This window comes from Xenopus laevis, chromosome 1L, assembly GCF_017654675.1.
Source record: "Xenopus laevis strain J_2021 chromosome 1L, Xenopus_laevis_v10.1, whole genome shotgun sequence".
Lineage (NCBI taxonomy): Eukaryota > Metazoa > Chordata > Amphibia > Anura > Pipidae > Xenopus > Xenopus laevis.
In genome coordinates, this window is record NC_054371.1 from 58386517 (window position 1) to 58407225 (window position 20709).

Below are 20709 nucleotides of genomic sequence, written 5' to 3' on the forward strand. Positions count from 1 at the left end.
TAAGCGTCACTGAAAAAACGTACCATTTGCTGAGCATGCTCAGAGCAGCTTGTGGATTAGGATAATGGGAGAGAGGTAGAAGTTGCACTGTCACTGGGAAGGGGGTTGGATTCTTTAGAGTAACATGCATAATCTAGGGAGACATAAGTAAAAAGAAATGTTAAGTATTGATACCATTTTTGTGAACAGTACTGTTCCCTCATGCAAAAGTATTCAGTTGCAAATATTTATCCAGACCATGGATATCTTGAACCTTTATAAAGCTGGCCATAGATGTTGAGATTTTTAAAAGATCAGATCCTGATCGTGAGACCACGATTTCTCAGAACGATCGTACGATCGTACGAATTTACCATCAACTAAAAAGACCAATTTGCCAGGAAAACAAAGGGGAGCTGCCTGCTCGGCCCTGCAAACATAGATAGATTGCACTGGGACCGACAAAGATTTTTTGACCTGGCCGATCAATTTCCTGACAGATGTCGGCCGAAAAATCTTAAAATGTACGATCGTTCGAATCCCACTAACCGCACGAGAATTTCGAAGGATTGGTCGGGCTTCCCTAAAATCGGTCGCTCGGCAAGAAGAATCGTCGCGTCTATGGGGAGCTTAAGTCTTACATGTTTAAAGGACCAATAAAGACTAGTAAGAAATAAAAATGCCATGAAAGTATTTACAAATTCACTTATTCTGCACTTTTTAAGTTCTGCACCACTGGCAGAAATTATTATATTTGTGATGGTCTTGTATGGCTTTTGTGGGTAATAGTATGTTTATCTAAAGCTCTAAAGCTATTTAAGGTGTTTTGGTGGCTGTGATTTTTTTGTAACCCCAAAACCTGGAGACGAATTGCACAAATTGAAATGCAAGTCAGGTGGTTGTATCTTGGAAACAGGGCAAGGATCACCGTCAGGCAGTTTGCCATAGCAGGTAATTGTAGGAGAATTCTGGCCACCCCTCCTGAGTTAAAATAAATTGCACCAACCAAGGAGTTGATACCTCCCCATATGCCAAAATTAACTTTTATACAACTATTTGAGTATAAAAAGAAAAAGTTCACCTTAACATTATGTGAGACGTAAACAGTGGTATATTGCCAATCCCTCTGTGGGTATTACAGAAAACACAAAGGATAAAAGTAAAGAGCAGCCACTTTATTAGCCAAACATAGTTATTTTGCTCTCTGCAAACAAATGGCATTAATACTAACAATAAAATAGGACTAGACTGAATGGAATTGCAGTAAATATCTTGAAACAAACTTCCCCAGATCAAGAGGCGCAAGGGGAGCACTATTGCTCTAGGGAGCACTAGGGGAGCCACAATTCCATTTTAAAAAGTTACCAGAGGCAATATTTTTGCTACCCCTGGCAGTAGAACTTTCATAAAAAATGTAATAAAACTTTATACATTACACATTATTACAGTTTAATAGGGGATAGGAATTTCATTTATAATTAGTCATAATAAGGTAAGGCAATTTAGCAGACAGAACTATGCTTACAGAGTTGTTACTTAGTGCAGTTGCAGTGAAATTAACCACAACACCAGGCTTGGTGATTAACTGTGGGAGAAAGGAGACAAAGTGTTTCTTTCCATCACTCTTCTGCCTTGCAGACCTGGAGCCCTCCAAGTTTTCCTTTCTGAAACAGGAGAATAAACAGATTCATCCCATTGGAAGAAACAAAATTCAATAAAATGAGCTTTTCTCTTATTTACAAGGAAACTTAAAAAGCAAACTATGTATTTACAGCAACCACAAATGGGTTCTAAAGATATTATCTATAGGTTGTGGGTTGCCTCCCCTGTTATGGAAACAGTTCCACTAGCCAAGGGACAGATGTGAATGGTGAACCCCTTTATTGCTGTAGACTGCAGAATCTATGCTGCTGACACATAAGTATTACAGTATTACAGTGCAAGCACCATAGATACTACATTTTCCCCTATGAGATAAATGCATTGTGCTGGTTAATGCTAAACATTATGCAATCTCTATATAGAGCTGCATGGTGTGTTTTCAATCTGTAAAGAACAAGAATAAGCCACTACTAATTCCAGAAGTCCAGTCTCAATGCTGAGCCTTTTTCTAGATTGGAAGCAAACATATTTACCCAACATTTTCTCCATCGTGCATCTTCTGATATTTCTCATAAATTTCCGTCCCAAGCTCATAATCAATACCCCATGCAGACATACTAAGGGAAAGGCTCTGCTGCCACCGAAGAGCTCCTCCTAAGAAAAATAGATTTCCTTTAGCCTTTCAAAAGAAATTCTAATGAAGTTGTTATAATATATGAATAATAATAAAGGTAAATTAACTAGGATAAAAAAATTAAAACCTAAAACAACAAATAAAATGCAAATAAGTTTGTGCTGGTATGACTGGGAATTAGAGCAAAAGGAAAGACCATATATCATATATATCAATATAAATAATATATTTTATAATTACAGATTATAAAGGAAAAAATTAGGAAGAAATTAAAGGATGAAGCAAGGGCTTAGAAGGGACAGGCAGAGGCTGGGGATTGTAAAAGTAGGATGCAGATTGAACAGCAAGAAGCTGGTACAACTAGCATAGAGAAAGAAATCAGAAGAAATTGATGAAGAAGCAAAGAAAGCATGGTAAATGACATGATGGGCTGGAGAAGGAAAGTGGATTGTGTAGGGCTGAAGAAGAAGTGAGCAGGAAATAGTAAGATGGAATTAAGCAGAAAGCACAAGTAAGATTTAGGGAAAATAAACCGAGCTTAAGAAAAGTAGATATTAGAGGGAAATGACTATTCAGTTAAAAGCAAAGCATGACAAAAAAAGAGTAGACAGGGGAATTAAGATTCATCTGTAAATAAATATATATATATATATGATAAATATGTGGCCATTCCGTCTGCCATTGTGATAGATTATAGAAGGAGTCCCTGCTGTGCTGGGGAAACAGTCCCTCTACCTCCAATTGTTAGCACCCCCCTAAACATGTGATAATGCCATCATTAATAAACTCCCGAATGAGAATAGCGGAATATGTTACTATAACCTTACACTGCTATTATAAAATAACACAAGTATTTACCAGCATCTAGGATTCTGATAAGTGGATGTTCTCCACATTGTGCATGAATCTTATCCTGCATGTTTCCCAGCTGAAAAAATACAAAGAAAAACACAGAACACAGTTTGTGTTAAAATGAAATTACAGTAACCCCCATATTTCTATAAAAACCTTCCTAATACAAAACCTCTCAAGCAGACTAATCGCAGACATTTCATCTACCCTATGCTGATGGGTGTAATATTCAAACCACCTGTAGTGCCAGAGAAATTCACAAATCATAATAATATATTTAGTGCTGTAATGGAGGCTGCCGTTGCCTGTGTGGAGAGTGTGAGACTCTCTATGCGTGTGGGAGAGAGAAGACTATGTCTGGAGCTGTGCTTCAGACAGTGCTGGATAAAATTACTTGGAATCTGGTTGTATTTAGAAAACTACAATCACAGGCGAGAAACTGTGATCATGTTTAGTTTTGTGGAATAAAGCAATGGCAAAGCCATGTTTTCAGCATTTTTATTGCCCGTCTTTTCTGTGCTTGCCTTCCATAATAAATGCTTATCTTCCCACAAAATAACATACATACAAACATATACATACAAGAGCTCTCTTCTATCATTTTCATATTGGATGAAGTGTTACAGCTAAATACACAATAAAACCAAACTTGGCTCCTGTGTGCCACATGGTACCTTAGAAAATGCAGACTGAACATGGACAGGAATCTTAAATGTGGTGCCCAGAGAGGTGCCAACCAGAATGTATGTTAGGTAGTTCAAAGGGGCATCTTTGGCTTGAATTTTAAATGTAAACACCTTCCAGCAACCAGGAGGCAATGCCAACAGTCTGGTAAAGTTAAGAATCTATAAAAACAGAACAAAACACAGTTATTTAGCAACAAATCCAGCACATTCTATTCCTATTTTTTATTGTTTTGTTAGTGCTAGCTGTGCCAGTCAAAAATCTTTTTGAGACTGGTTTTGTGAAATGTATAGCAAAACCAAAGACTAATTTTAAAATATAAACAGAGCAAAGATGTACTGTTCACACTAAATTGAATAAACACTTTCCATTTGCATTTTATTCCAACAATTTTGCAAGAAAACAGTAGGGGTCACGTTTATAAAGCAGAGTAAAATATTTATTGCCCACTATTGTCCTTACTTATGCCATGCGTATTCTGGTGTATTCGTAAAGAAGTATAATTTTAAGGCCTATGTTAACACTTCTGAAAATAACATCATTATTTTACAATGCAGTAACCCAATAAAGTCCATTAGGTGTCAGAATTGCAAGAAGAAAGTGATGCATAATATTGTGCAAATATAAAATATGTTTTTGTCTAGCGTTTTCAAGCACACATGTTGGTGATGTGTGGTGTATTGCATGCTTTCCTTTATAAATATGTCCCAAAGCACTGTGTAACGTTTAACTGTATGAAATACCTGAGTGAGTTTTCCAGGTCTCCTGCTGCTTAGTAAAGCAGAGCAATAATAGTTTTGTGACAATTCTGCCATTGGAGAGCAGTATTACTTTAGATATTATGGCTGGACTTACCAATTAGATCAGCCCGGGGTATTGGGTGGTGGTGGCTATGAAGCAATTTTATCTTTTTTTTTTTTTTTTAAATGAAAGTTTTGAAATACAAAACATAAATATAATTTCTAATGATGTATAAAGTGATAAACCGTGAAATAATACCAACCAATTTTATCTTTTTGTAATAGGAGGAAGGCAGCAATGCAAAAAAATAATGTCCCTCCCAATGTTGCTGAAAAACAAACTATTTTTAGAGGTTTAACAGAGAACCCTGAGTTTTTCAATTATTTTTAGCTTTAAAGGGGGAATGAAAATGAAAATTTAATATAAGCATCATAGGTATATAAGAAACTTTCTAAATAAGATCAATTAAATATTCTGTACTGTTTCTGAAATAATCAAGTTTATCTTCACTATTCCTCTCTCAGCATCTGTTTCTCTTATTCTGTAGTAGTTGGCAGTATGCAGTAGTTGGCAATCATCACAGTTAGATCCAATATATCTTATAGGCTCCTTTTGCCTAGAATATGTATTACTCTATCACTCTATTAAAATCACCAGAAATCCTCTCTACGTGCAGGATTTATGCAAAAGGCAGTTACTTTGTTAGATTTTGTTTTAACTGGAATCAGTTATTTGAGTGAGCTCTAATTCATCTGCTAGGAAAGGAGCCCCCTATAAGATATATTGGATCTAACTGCCAATGATTATCTGACACCCAACTGCTGCATGAAGACAGAATGAAGAGAAACAGATGCTGAGAGAGGGATAGTGACGATAAACTTGATTATTACAGAAACAATGCCGAATATTTAATTGATTGTATCTACAAAGTTTCTTATTTCATGGTGAAGCTTGTATTAAATTTTCATTTTGGCAATAGTTCCCCCATATACCCCCCAAACAATGTAGGTCTCTATAAAAACATATTGCATTAAACAGCTCATATGTAAAACCCTGCTTCATGTAAATAAACCATTTTCATAATAATGTACTTTTCTAGTAGTATGTGCCATTGGGCAATCATAAATAGAAAATTGCCATTTTAAAAAATAAGGGCCGCCCCCTGGGATCATGCGATTCACTGTGCACACATACATACCAAACAAACTATACGTCTTAGGTCACATGAGCCAATTAACAGACAGAGTTCTGTCTTTTGCTTCAACACTTTTCCTGTTACAGTTAGAGCTGTAGTATTTCTGGTCAGGTGATCTCTGAGGCAGCACACAGACCATCACGAAATGGTGGTTCAAGGCAAGAGATGTAAAAGGGCAATATTTACTTAAGTATATATACCAGTTTGGTAAGATTATTTAATATGGCACTATATGATATAAACTATCTGTTGCTTAAGTATTCATTTTGGGGGTATAGTTTTCCTTTAAGGCTTCATCTGGCAGTTACCACTTTAAAATGAGAGAAAAAGGATATTTGGCAAACAAAGCATTTTTATCCCCCCCCCCCATCTGTCCAGCTCCAAAATAGATACACGCAAAGCATTGACAGGAATACAGAGGCATTTTGACTGCTAGTCGTAGTCTAAACACACAAGTCATTAGCCTAAAGCTTTGCAAATGTAGTTTACACACACATACTCTAACAAAGGTGAGGAATGCCAAAATATATTAATCAGGGGTGTTTTCTGACATTAACTGAAGCTGTGTAAACATACCTTTAATAAGTCTTCTTTTCCTTGTGCCACTGACACTTCTGACAGAGATATATGGAAGTTGAAGTTATTTTCAAGCCATATAGACCATAAACCAATAGGGTCCTGAAGTGGTTGCATATAGAAAGATATGTTTGACAGATCCAATCCAAGATACCTACCAAGAGAGAACATACTGTACATAAGCACTAATATTTATGTAATAATACCACACCGATTTTAGAATGCAATCCCTAGGATCCCTAATAAGTATATTTTGTTAGCCAGGAAGTTCGTTCAAGGCATGGCACAAGCTGTTCTCAAATAAATACAGAGAACATTAATGAAAAAGCAAGAATCATACCTGTCTGTCACATTATGGGAGATGCAGGGGTACGGGGCAGCAGCAGCCTCAGGAACATTCCATTTGTTGTCGTCTGTGAAAGCGTTCTCTAAATCACATGCTATAGCTGCAATTCAAAATAACCACGTCATTAAACAATTGAAAAAAAATTGCCAAGAGTTAAGATGTGAGGTTCCATAATAATAATAAAGACTGTACAGAAGCATAGCATTCTGGAAAACACAAACTATAATCCAATACAGACATTTATTAAAAATGAAAAATGGAAGAATGCAGGCATAAAGCATATACATGTCATAGAAAACAGCCAGAGTAAATGCAGCTCCTAAATATTTTATAACAGACATTTATATTGTAGGACGGTTGCAAAATGTTTGGACATGGAAGCAGTTACTATTTAGCAATACCTTACTTTAAGTGGCCTGTACTGAGAGCAATGTATATACTAGCTTACTGACATACACTACAAACCAAAGGTTTTATAATATAAAGCTGCTGCTCTTCTGTGAAGGTTTTCTAATAGGCCTGGCTCACAGTTAGCAACCTAGGTCATTCCACAGGTATTAATTTGAGTGGAGTACAAAGCTCTATGCAGAGCATTTTGGGTTTAAATAGATTATAATTTATAGAAGGAGACTTCCAAGATCTCGCCACAACTTGTCTAGCAGCTAGAAATATTTGGTTGATTAGCCTCTTTTGTGCCTTTGTTGTGTCTCGGGGCAGTGCTTCCATTAATGCCTTGAATGGATTTTTTTGGAAGATAAAATTCAATATTGCAAATATGAAGTTATACACACGTAACCGGTATCTGGATACTCAGGGGCCATGGTCCCTGGTGTAGAGCATCCTCTGAAGCAGCTGTTTCTAAGATCAGGGTACATGAGTGCTAGTCTACTAGGTGTAAGATACCATCGGAAAAGGACTTTATAGCTGGACTCTAGTAATATTGTTTTGTTTGAACTTCTCCATAGATTCTCCCATAATTTGCCCCGTTCTGTATCTGTTAAGGTTTTCCCCAGTTCTTTCTCCCATAACTGAATATATTTTAAGTCTAATGCCTAGTTAATATAAGAATGTGATGGCTCTCGAGGGTGTAACCCCATCCATGCACCATTTCTCAGAAAAGGTCTGGTCTGCAGCATCTGGAGTATGTTGGTGCCAACACTGTTTAACAAAATGAGGCTGTAAATGTCTCATAAGTAATCTAGAGTAGCTGGACCTCTTGCAGTGAGTAAGTTTCTCATGATGTTCTGGTTACTCCACCATTGAAACAGATGACTCTTAAACCCTGGGATGAATTGTGGGTTATGGAAGAATATAGGGTTGTGTGTTAGTATTCCAGATCCTAAGAGAGTGCCACAAGGTGGGGCTAGTGATAAATGGTCTGTGTTTTACCTGTGTCCAGAGTAAGGAGACTGATGTATATGGGGCAACAAACCAGTTCTCTAGACATGTCCATAAGGGAGCTGAACTTGCATAAAGGGAAAGTGTACCAATTGAGCTGCTAGATAACACCTAATCCTATTCCCTACTACCCCATCCGATGTGGATCTTTGTAATATGTTTAAATGTTCCCCAGGTTCCAGATATGCGTTGAGATTTGGGATAGGCAATACTCGAAAAAAGGTATAGGATCTTTGTAAGCAAAACCATTTTTACCACTGTTATTCGCCCTATCCATGATAGTATGTGATATTTTCCCCAGGTCTGCAGAAGTTTACGTAATGTTCGATATAAACAGGGGTAATTGGCTTAGTATAGCTGGTCAACATAACACCCAAAATCGTTATGTATATAGTGTTCCATTGAAACTCAAAATTAAGGGTAGTTTGATTAGCTCATGTAGCAGATTTACACTAAGTGCCTCCATTTTTCATGGTTAATTGTGAGGCCAGAGATATAACTAAACCTGTTTAGGATACAATACAAATTAGTATCAATCAATACAAAGAGTAAAGGGGAAAGGGGGCAACCCTGTCTGTTTCTCTTTCAATAATAAATAAGGCAGAGAAATATGGCTCAATGTGGATTTTTGCTGTCGGGTTATCATAAAGTGCATTTAAAAAATGTTTTAACCATTGTTCCATGCCCCTCATTTTTGTAGGATGTAATGGAGACACTTAAGAATCAAACGCCTTTTTAATGTCCAGTTTTAGGAAAATAGAAGTTTTAGTATTAGTAGAAGTTTTAGTAACCCATGCTACTAATAAGATTATTAATCTCCTTATTATTCAACTGTCTTCCCTGAACAATCCCCACTCGATCTCTATGAATTAAGTGTGGAAAGATTATACTTGGGTATATAATTCTGGAACTTTCAAGATTCATTCATAGTCCACCATGCCAGGATTCTGAAAAGGGGGATAAGTGTTAATTTATATAGCATAGGGGAGTGATCTGACCATCTGATATATTTAAGATTCTGGAGGGCTGGGGCATTGTCACTATCCCTTGAGAAACCCAAATATGACCTGGTATATAATGTATGTGGTGATGAATAGTGAGTAAATTGTCAAATACCAGATGCAATTCTCTCTAAATATCCACCCATCCTTCAGATGTTCATAAAGTTTTTAATTTTTGCCGCCTCGGCTGAAATATGAGGGTGTTAAGGCTGTAAGTATCGCTCCTGATAATGAAATGACCTATAGTACCATTTTCTCAAACATATAGAACATTTGAACAAAGGAAAAAAACAACAAATTTTAGTAGTAATCCAGTGCAACCGTCCACAGTTTGGTGAGTTTCACCCATGAGCCCTTAAAACAAGGGAATCAGGGTAAAATCTACTAGTGGGCATCAAGGTAACAACATGGGGCTGACCCTGAAATAAAATAATCTATTTTGGGTAGATCATGATTTGTAACATCAAGTAACTGATAACTAATGATTAGGCAACCAAAATTTTGCATAGTCTTGGCAAGGTGTAGAAACAAAAGCACACTCAATCCAGGTTGGCCACATCAGGACTCCTTAAAGGCAAGATAACCATCACTGATCCGTACCAGTCAGGCATACTTAAATATGGCTCATATCCAAAAAAAGTATTGTCAAAGGCTAACAAATCTACTATTCTTAATTACAAGACATTTTCTGAAGTCCAGACAGTAGAATCATGAAGCCACTGTAGTGCAGAATCAAGCATGACCCTTGTTTGCCCACTGACCTGAGCAGGATATGGTGGCAGCCCTTGTAAAGTTTATGGAAGCACTCAGAAGCATCACAGGCTCAAAGTTTACAGTCAATGTGTCACCTAGAAAATGATGAACATCCTGGCACACAAAAAAAACAAAAAAAAAGTAAATTTTTACTTTCCAAAGAGCTATTAGCAGATCATTGGAACAATAAAACATTATTAATTATGTTACAAATAATAAAAGTGGCAGGTATTTAAATATCATTCCTTAGTCACAGCTTGACTTGAAGATACCTGCAACCTGCACAAAGCATTACTGCAATACAGTCTGGATAATTACCTGCATATGAACAAGACCACTGCCAGAATTTAACACATATACACCAATTGTGGGATCATCTGTAACAAAGGAAAAAAAAATATTCTTCAATTTTTTCATGTGAAATGTACATGGCTAAAGATGCAGAATGCCCCTTACCAATATTTCCATTGTGACTGCTTCTTACGAAGATCATAAAAATATTCTCCAGCACGTAATTCCTGAGAGTCTCCAAATCGTGTTGGCCGCCATCCAGCCTGACAGCAAAGTAGATCTGCAGCAGTAGCGAGTGTCCTGATGGCAAACAGTTCTGTGTGGTGTGAAGAGAAAGCCATATGTTAGACTGCAGTGCCCAGTTGAGCTGCCTGAATGGTGGCTAGTTCCGGAGCATATTACAACATACCTTGCCTTGCTGGTGCTTTTTGAAAGGAACACTGCATTTTAGGCGGACCTGCCAAACGCTGGAGTTTATGGCTTCTGACTGTATACAGAACATACATTTGTTTCATTAATGTATAAGTAGCAATAATCTGAACATATTCAAGTACACAGCTACTGGGAAAGGTATTAAAACAAATGGGTTAGGACGGGTTATAAGTGTTATTGTGTACTAAAAAGAAGAGATTAAAGGCACATATGTCAAACTCCCAACCCTCTGGCAATATCTAAACTACAACTACCATCATGCTCTGGTTGGTGAGATTTAGCTCAGAACTGGCCGGAGGGCTGCAAGTGGGTTAAGAATATGATGTGTTTGATGAGCCATGTTGTATCATGTAACAGCCCAGAGAGAATGCTTTCAACCAATGCCAAACACGTGCTGAGAACTGTGGCTACCCAATGATTAACTGGCTACAATACAAGCCACAGTTTGCTTCTTGGCTTTATAACTTGGCAACAAACACCATTATACGTAGTTTTAAAAGGGATGCAAGAAAAGCACTGTGGAATTAATAGTCACCACAAATTGTATCAAATTCCTTCCCATTATAGTTAATAAGTATAGCCTGGCTAATACTAGTAAGCACCTCTTTTGCCCATCTGTTTGAAGTTCGGCTCTGGGTACAACTTGTTATTTCAAGGTTTTCCACTTAAAGGGGTGCTTCACCTTTAAGAACTTTTAGCATATTATAAAATTACTAATTCTAAGCAACTTTTCAACTGGGATTGTTTTTTTCTTTTTTATAGTTTATACTTCTGCTATAGTTCATAGTTTATATTTCTGTCTCTCTACAGCTTTCAAATGGGGTCACTGACCCAGATACCTAAAAATCCCAAAAACTCTTTAAGGCTGCTGAAATTCTGAACTGGAGAGCTGCTAACTAAAAAGTTCAAAAACCAAAGTTGTCTCAGAATAGCCCTCTGTACAGCATGCCAAAAGTGAACTTAAAGGTGAACAGCCCTTTCAAACTGAAGTATCACATGTATTTATCTGTATTTGTCTAATCCCTGTCATGCAGAACTGCAGAGCACTGTGGCTGGCATCTAGAATAAAAACATAATAATAAATCCTAAGAGCGACAGCTGGAAAGGCTTGTCTCTCCAGACTGTTATATTAAAAAAAAAAAAAAACTAGAAGCTGCATTAGCTAATTATTTTTCACTGGCAAGGTGAACCTTAATGCAGCCATTAAATATGTCCTCACCATTAAGGAGGCCTGCTAATTAAAAGATTTGAAGCTCCACTCAGTAGTAAAAATCCAGCTTTCCTTTAGAATCAAGGATATTGCCTACAGCCCCTTAGTTACAGTGACTTACTAATGCTAAAGAAACCAGCAACAACTGCAGGTGAAATAGCAAATTGTGCTAGTATTAAGGCAAAACTTGTGGGTGTCGGAATTAGACAACCCTAAAACACTATTCCTCTGTATAAGGCCTTATTCAAACATTATTACATAAAATGTAAGGTTTATCTTTTACATATAAGGGCTAGCCAACGCCCTCTTCTTTAAAAATCTTTCTGGACTTAGCATGAATACTTTTGTTTTGTGCTATTTTGCTGCTGTGCCAGTGGTTCTCTGGATCTCTCAGTTTCTGTGCAGTACTTCTCCATGCATGGCTCACAGGCATAATTGTGCTGCCACATTTTTAAAGAAAACTACCAGTACTAGCAAGGTGTTTAAAAGATGGGAACCAGACAGTATGTACCAGTTAAAAATTGTATTGGCCTCCCAAACTTTTTGGCCTTTCTTGGTTCGTTTCGCTTTATACAGTTGTTGGAAGTACAAAATAATACAGAAATCCAGTGCAATAGTATAAACAATATCCAGAGCATGGGCTGGGGTTTTTACTTGACCTTTAAATGCAAAAATAGACCGTCCCATAAACATGAAATGACCTTGGCAGCAAACGGGCAGCAGATGCTGCTACTCGTAAAGCTCACTGCAATGTTTTATACGGAGAAGACAAGTACTTGGCTCTAGGTCTGCCCCTTGCCAGCCTATGGATTGTCACCCAAAGAGGCAGCTGAGTGATTAGCGCTTCATAACCAAAGCAAGATAGATTAGTATCTCTCTAAGTGAATCATCTCATGCTGGTAGAAGGCCTAGCTGGGATTCATATTGTCTGGAAGTATTGTATGCTCTGTTATTAGTAAAAATATTTTTAATTTTAAGTACAGACAGTCCCCAGGTTACGTACGAGATAGGGTCTGTAGGTTTCTGCTTAAGTAGAATTTGTATGCAAGTTGGAACAGGTACATTTTTATATTAAATGCAACTTAAACAGATGTTTGTCTTAACATGATGTTTATTTTTACCTTTCCTGTGCATATTTATTCTTAACTTTCTGTGCTCCGCAGTAGACAACACACACCAGAGGGGGTTGGGACGGGTGGATTATTAAAGCTTAATGCTAATAAAGGCCAAGCAAACCACAGTATGTTACGGTAATAGCCTCCATTTGTATGTGTGAGTTGTACGTAAATCAGATGTTTGTAACCCGGGGACTCTCTCTAGTAGACTTTATAACATATTGCAGTATATGCAGGCTATCACTTGGGGGCGCTGGCACATAAAAAATTATTTAAACCAGCAAAATACAGATGTTTATTTGGATTTCTAAGAGACTGGCCAGTGCTATGCTACTAAATTAAGCAGCAGTTTTTGCAGTAAGAATAGTACTTCTGGATTCCAAGGGCCCCTGTGCAAAGGAACAATATCTGGCAAAGCAGTGGCTACTATTTGTCATTCGTGCAAAGATTTCATGCCTTCCTAGAATACTGCAAGGTGATGGATCCCACATATATTGCTAAGGGATGTAGGGAACTAACCAGGCCCTCCAGTTGTAGAACTACAACTCCCAGCACCCTGCCAACCATCGCTACAGATGACAAATATGTGTGGATTTTTAAGGCAGAGGCACTAGGAGGGGGCTGGGCAAGTTTAGATAAGATTTGTTAGCTTAGACTTGCTACTGTGATCTTCCATTTAACCATTCTAACATTCCCTGATCAGACCACGGAGGCAATCATTTTGGGTCCATGCACAGGTCAATTATCTGTTGACTTTCTCAAGAAAGGTCAAGCAGGCAACCAACATCTGCCTCTGTGTGTGGGTATCTAGAAGCTGAAGAGCAATGCAATGCAGGTTTCAGAATTAAAAAAAAAAAGTTCACTAATTCAATAGCCATACAGGGGAAACTAGTTTAAGTGATTAGTCTACTCTAATTATCTTTTTTTTGAGCAGTCTGCTATAATTAGTATTAATTGCCGAGAGAGCAGCTCTTTTTCATTAAAAATCTATTGCTAAATTAGGAGCACCTTCTGCACGGAAGGGTATTTAACAATGACATTAAGTAAATATAATACAGGAAACAATGATTGTATTTCCCGTTTCTTATAAGAACTAGTCTCAGAACGTTCCCCTACAGTCTTCCTTTCCCACTAATTAAAGACTACTATTGAAGGGCTACTGAAGTACACAAATAAAACAACACATACGTTTGAAATATGTGCACTTGTAATATATTTTTGTAAGAACTATAATTCCCCTTTAAATGGGTGAATAATCTTAAAGCTTTCAAAGAACAGAGCTGCCAGTGTCCCCATACCTGTGATTGTGAAAGATGAATATTTGCAATATGTGGAAATATTACATCGGTGTTCTGAAGTGCATTCTTGGAATCATCAGAGCCAGCTGCAGGAATCCCCACTCCAAACACCTAAAAACAAAGCATGGGATGATTTTTAAGTACCAAGGAATGCTTTCCCAGTTGCCCACTTTCCCTATCTGTCATGGTGAATCACTGTCTCTGGTAATAACCTAGGTTTTTAAAAGGAAATTACACCTAATTTACATGCGGGCTACATCTGCTATTTTATTTTCCCAGTAAAGTATGTATAAACAGAGGTTCCCTTCTCCGTACATGTATACATACAGGGAAGCCCTTACATATAGTAAGGGCCTTTGACCAATGGCAACTGCCATGGTAGGATTACTACTATATTTCCCTTTTAAAGGAGAACTAAACCCTAAAAATTAATATGGTTAAAAATGCCTTATTTTATATACTGAACTCACTGCACAAGCCTAAATTATCAGCTTCTCAATAGCAGCAATGATCCAGGACTTCAAACTTGTCACAGGGTGTCACCATCTTAGAAAGTGTCTGTGACACTCAAATACTCAGTGGGCTCTGAGCAGCTGTTGAGAAGCTGAGCTTAGGGTTCGTCCCAAATTAAGGTTGGCCTATAATATAAGATGATGCTACAGGGCTGATTATTAAAATGAGATACTAATTGCACTGGTTTCTGTGCTGCCATGTAGTAATTATCTGTATTAATTACTTATCAGCATTATATTGTGACATTTCTATTATATGTGTACTGTATATTGTGAGTTGATTCCTAAGTTCAGTAAGTGACAGCAGCACAGAGCATGTGCAGTGAATCAGCAGCAAAGAAGATGGGGAGCTATTGGGGCATCTTCAGAGAGACAAATCTTTACTGCTAAAATGTTGTGGTTGCCTTAAGCTGGTACAGAAGCCCAAAACATAATGTACAACATTTCTAGCCCATTTCTTTAGTTAAGCTTTAGTTCTCCTTTAACTAGTTTAATAGGGCAAGACGTCTGACTAGTTGGCTTAACTGGTTAACATGGTTCCTTACCTGGTAGGACAGAATCCCATGCGAGGAAGTATTTATAAATATAGAGCTTTCAAAATTTCCCTCATTATCAGGCAAGAAGACAACTGTAAACGAAGCCTTCCCCCGGGCTCGAATAACCTGCACACCAAACAGATCACAATGAGAATCCATCATGTCAGGCTACACATCTGAAACTCAGGCATTCTAGGAACAGTTCCCAAATGTAAGCAAAGGGGCTTCATAGACATGCATGTTTAGTGTCACATAGCCAATGCTCTACTATTTGCCTTATTACTTCTGTTTAGCAGCATACCTAATTACGATACAAGTATTCTTTCTGTGAGATTCCAGGATGTTTTGCCAAATCCCAGCCTGCATTCTTGCACATTAATGCTCTTATTTTAAGTGGAATGTAGCAGTTACAGTAAAGCATACTCATATTTAGAATTGCAAACGACATCTGTAATTAATTACACATTTCTATACAAGTGAGGCAATGTTCTGCCCAAGGAATTTGTGTGTACGGAGTACTGACCTCATACGGCATAACAGACAATGACCAAATCTGATTGAAAAGTAATCTCTCCACACAGGCAGCATCTGTCTCTTTGCCAGTTAAACGTACCTAACTGCCTGTATTGTGTTATTACTTTATTACAGGCATGGGCCCTGTTATGCAGATTGCTCGGGACCTGGGGTCCTGGGGTTTTACGGACAACAGACCTTTCTGTAATTTGGGTCTTCACATCTTAAGTCTATTAGAAAATCATGTAAACATTAAATAAAACCAATAGGATGGATTTGCTTCCAATAATATATCAAGTACAAGTACTATTTTATTATCACAGAGAAAAATTTGGATTATTTGTATAAAACGGAGTCTATGGGAGATGGCCTTTTGGTAAATTAGGAGCTTTCTCGGCTGTCCAGATAATGGATCCAATACCTGTATTAAATAAAGGGTACTCTTACAGCTCATCCTTAGCAATCATGGAATGCCATAAGCGAATATGATACCATTTCATGAGATACTGTGGCTCCTACCATATGAAAGAAAAGCCTTGCAGAGAATGGGACTGTTCCCTAAAAGTGGGAGAGATGCTATTGGATGTGAAGTACCAAACCATGGTAACCACCAACTCAACTGCACGTTTTTTATTTCTAGATCATGTAAGGCTGGGGGGGATTACAAACAAAGCAAGATAATGGGCAAAACAACTTTGGGGTAATTTATAAACACTGGGCAAACTTGCACCTGGGCAGTAACCCATGGCAACCATCGGATTATTGCTTTCAGTGTTCAATCTGCAGCTATCTGAAAAAAAGGCAATTGGTTGCTATGGGTTACTGCCCAGGAGCAAATTTTCCCAATGTTTATAAATGAGCCCCACTGACTGATGCCTTTTTCACATGTCTCAACAAGATTGTAGCAAAACCCCTTTCCCTGACGAAGCCAGCATATTTATACACCAGTTGAAATGTTTAATAGATTTTACTGAGGGTTACGCTTCTATAATAACTTTTATAATGATTGGGCCTTTAAATGTTTCTGTAGCCAGATTTCTGTGAACAGGGCGAAAAAAATAAAAATAAAAAAATGGCGGCCAAAAGGAGTATAGTAGTTAGCACAGCTGAAAGGAAGTTAAAAAAGTTAAAAATAAATACTACCTATTTATTATGCCTTCTGACATACTTAGGTTGCACATTTCATAAGCAAATAAAATCCGTTTCTTTATAGAAGTATGCATCTGCATGCTGGAAAAGGGGCTTAGTTGGCAGCTGCAACAGAGGACAATTGCGCCAAGAAAAGCAAAAGATTCTGGCACTGGACCAGCGCATAGTTTCCAAGAGTACATCAACACTCACCCTGCTCTGTATGGGAGACACGTGGAAATGTCTACCACTTGTAAACACTGAATTCACTTCAACATCTCTATCCCTACAAGGGTTGAAAGCACAGAAGGTTTGGACTTTGGGGAGCCCCAATGACCTGTAACAGAAAAACAATGTCATTAAATAATATATCATGTAGTGCAATCAGTCCTTCATCAGAAAAGTCAGAATAGATGACAAGAGAGGAGGATTCGGAGGGATTTTAATCTCTATGGTACAAGCCCACAAGTTCTTTCACTGTGAGTTACAAGGATACACCCATACAGTATACTGTATAGTTATATATAAGCATAAACAGCCTGAAATGTTTAGTAAAACTGATTGACACAGATTTATAGAACACCTGAAAAAATATTATTATTACTACATGGATATTGTTAAGATTATGGTTTAACATATTTACATTACTCTTTAAAAATGTAAAGCCACCTTTTTTAGTTACATAAAGGAATATGTTCCTTGTACTTTCATCCTAGCATCCAGCCAAAGTATTTTAGAGGTTTAGAGTTCTCTCCAGAACCAGTAGCAGCAGAAAAAGAAAATATTTTGTATGAATTTAAAACAGAATATACTGGTACACCATTCTGGATAATGGATCCTATACTTGTATAGTAAACTGGCCTACTAGATGGGAACTATAGGATATGTAATCAAGGGGCCTTCAAGTTACCAATCCCAATTATATGCTCAAGAAAAAATTCCCCTCATCTTTATTCATGCCAAAGGAACACTGAATTAAGATTTATACTTACTGAGTTCCAAAGTCTAAAACCGAAGGCTGCAGATGTAAGGCCCTCCCACTAGGCCTTGCAAAACTATCAGGAAAAAAAGAAAGAAAGTGATTAACATTTTTATCTTGGGATATTTTATTTCAAAATACATCTTTGTGCAAATGAGCTAAATGTCTCAACATTATCCGCACTGTATCATACAGAGGGCTACATATGGTACAGGTATCTGGCATTATTATATACAGGGCTGCCAGCCTTTCTTTCAGTTATCTTGATTCACTGGTTAGGATACTAAACTGCCAGCCAGGTGGCAGCTCTATAGCTAAATAGGTCTGCCCTGAGATTTAAGTGGTATCAGTCTCACTGCAAGAGCGAAGAATAAAAAAACTCAAGCACAGCAATAAAAAAGGATGGGAAAACCAGTACTATAAAAGAACAAATAAATAATTAGTCTTGTATGTTGAAAAGGCTAAAGTTAGATTTCCATGCCTATTTTATAAGTAGTTATATCACTTTCCCCAGTCTGATTTATATTCAAACCAAGAGCGCTTATACACCAGCTGACCTCAAAGTTATCCAAAAATTCATACCACAGGCCAAACAGATGGATATTGGAGAGTCTCTTCTAGACCGTTTCTCCTTTCCCATTTCCCAAGCTCCATGTTTCCCCAACACCCTGTGGGGACTGTTTGTCTGGTAGTTATGCCACTTATAATAACCAAAAACAACTCTACCTGGACTGGACATCAGACCAGGTTAGCATATTGGCAGGAATGCCAACGTAACACAAGGCACATCCGATTTACTTTACAGTTTTGGCAGATCAACTATGAACCCATGATGGCCTACTGAAACTGAACACTACTGTGACTTACATGGTAAGTTACTATTGGTCAGTATAGTTTAAATAGGCCACGCAGACTGACTAAAACATGTATGGCCTGCTTTAGGCCCACTGTATAAAGAATTCACGTGCACACCCGGGCCCTTTGGATTAAGGTTCTGCCTGGTGCACAGACATTAAAGAGGACGGCATTTCCAAATAAATTGCAAAAAAGAAATAGGTGACGAAGGGGGAAGGCCCTGAAACATTGTGACGCAATAAACACACAAGGGGCTTATCCCCTGCTTGAATCACTTTGTGGAGGTCCTATTTCCTTTCTGCTTTAGGCCCACTCCATTCCTTGTTTCCAACACTCTAACATCCTTTACTTCCATTTTGTTATAACGCTACATGGGAACACAGCTACACAAAGCTCAGAATAATTATATAACTACTGTCCCATATTCAGATAAAATGAAGAGAAAACTGGAGAAGGATACTTCACAAAACCTACTGTTTTGAAGGAAGTTCAAAAAAATTGTATAAAAGATACAGACATGAGTAATTAGCACTATAAACTATTCCCCACGACCTGGCCGGTTTCCAAGTACCATTTAAATAGAAGACAAAAAATAAGGAAGAAAAGAACCAAAAAGCACCAAAATATTCTCCTTCCACATAACTGCTGTAAAACGGTTTGGCTAATTAAATGTAGACTAAAGCAATGCATAACCTGCTTCGGAAAGGATAAATATAGATGATGCAGCAATAGTGAAATAGATGCTGTCTTTAAAGGAAGCGGTATGATTTTGGTCAATTACAGAAGAGCTCTGCATGCATGGCTTATCAGTAGGCTGGGTGAAGCTAAAAAGGGAAGTTCATACTCAAACGTCATTTTAGTGTCTTAACGTCTTGTGTTTCTCTGTGGTTTTGGAATTATCTGCCTAATTATCTGTTCTGCTGGTAAATGTAAACTGCTATCTGGCTGCATGGGTCAGCCTGGCAAACATTCTGCAGTTCTTCCTTTCCTTTAATTACTACAGGTATGGGATCCCTTATCCAGAAACCTGATTTAGGTAAAGGCCATCTCACATATAAGCAAATAGTTATAATTTTCTCTGTAATAAACCATAAGTTTTTACTTGAAGGTAATTAAGTTGCATGAATCCACAGTGGCAAAACAATACTATTGGGTTTAACATTTAAATGATTTTTAGTAGACTTAAAATATGGAGGTCCTAATTACAAACGTTTCTTATCTGGAAAACATCAGGTTTCAAGCATTCTACACAATACAGTATATCCTATACCTGTATATATTTTAAATATTCTAAGAAACTCTTTCAATTGTCCTTTATTAATTATGTTGTATGTTTTTTTTTTTGTCTACAACAGATATTGCGTATCAGATCATCCATGTGGGTTAAACTTTAAAGGAGAAGGAAAAGCTTGTTGCACTTGGGGGTGCCAGATGTTAGGCACCCCCAAGTGATTGTATTGACTTACCTGAAACCCGGTGCTCCTATCAGCAGAAAACTGCACCGGCTATACCAGTGAGCACCACGGATCAAACTTCTTCCGTCTTCCTCTGTCTTCGTGCAGCTGCGAATGTGCAGTAGAACGAAAAGCTAATCTTTAACTAAAAAGTCACTATTTCGTTCAACAACGCATGCGTTTGCCCCGGAAAATGAAGAAAAAAGAAGACGGAAGAGGATCACTCCGTGGTGCTCACTGGTATAACCCTGGGCCGGTGCAGTTTTCTGCTGATAGGGGCACCGGCCCGGGGTTTCAGGTAAGTCAATACAATCACTTGAGGGTGCCTAACTTTTGGCACCCCCCCCCCCTTTCCTTCTCCTTAAAAAAAAGATTTATCAAAATTAAAAAATTCTTGATCTTGAGAAACGTATCAAAGTGGACAGTATTTCTACAATATTTATCATTTGTTGAGAGATACAATTTTAGCATTTTGCAGTGTTCCCATAGACTTTAATGACAAGGCAACTTAAGAAAGCGATCAAAATGCTCAAATGACAAGTATATGTCCACTGGTTTGATTTGGATTGAATTTTTAAAAGCTGGTTCAGCAAAGCTTATTTAAAGGTAAACCACATCAATAATA

The 20709-nt window shown here is 37.7% G+C and overlaps 1 protein-coding gene across 2 annotated transcripts in view; it reads right to left on the reverse strand.

Moving 5' to 3' along the window:
- tmem131l.L (transmembrane 131 like L homeolog) overlaps window positions 1–20709 on the reverse strand; it is a 74290-nt gene that overhangs the window by 26558 nt on the left and 27023 nt on the right. The window contains exons 4-19 of one of the 2 annotated variants that reach the window (XM_041589443.1): window positions 17789–17851; window positions 17010–17133; window positions 15165–15281; window positions 14108–14218; window positions 10462–10539; window positions 10218–10368; window positions 10080–10138; window positions 9770–9875; window positions 6604–6709; window positions 6264–6417; window positions 3742–3912; window positions 3074–3143; window positions 2115–2235; window positions 1505–1643; window positions 1061–1105; window positions 24–133 (exon numbers count right to left, since the gene is read on the reverse strand). In XM_041589443.1, the coding sequence (XP_041445377.1) occupies window positions 24–133; window positions 1061–1105; window positions 1505–1643; window positions 2115–2235; window positions 3074–3143; window positions 3742–3912; window positions 6264–6417; window positions 6604–6709; window positions 9770–9875; window positions 10080–10138; window positions 10218–10368; window positions 10462–10539; window positions 14108–14218; window positions 15165–15281; window positions 17010–17133; window positions 17789–17851 (1725 nt within the window). The remainder of the gene's footprint in view (window positions 1–23; window positions 134–1060; window positions 1106–1504; window positions 1644–2114; window positions 2236–3073; window positions 3144–3741; window positions 3913–6263; window positions 6418–6603; window positions 6710–9769; window positions 9876–10079; window positions 10139–10217; window positions 10369–10461; window positions 10540–14107; window positions 14219–15164; window positions 15282–17009; window positions 17134–17788; window positions 17852–20709) is intronic. The other variant, XM_018231343.2, reaches the window with a different exon arrangement.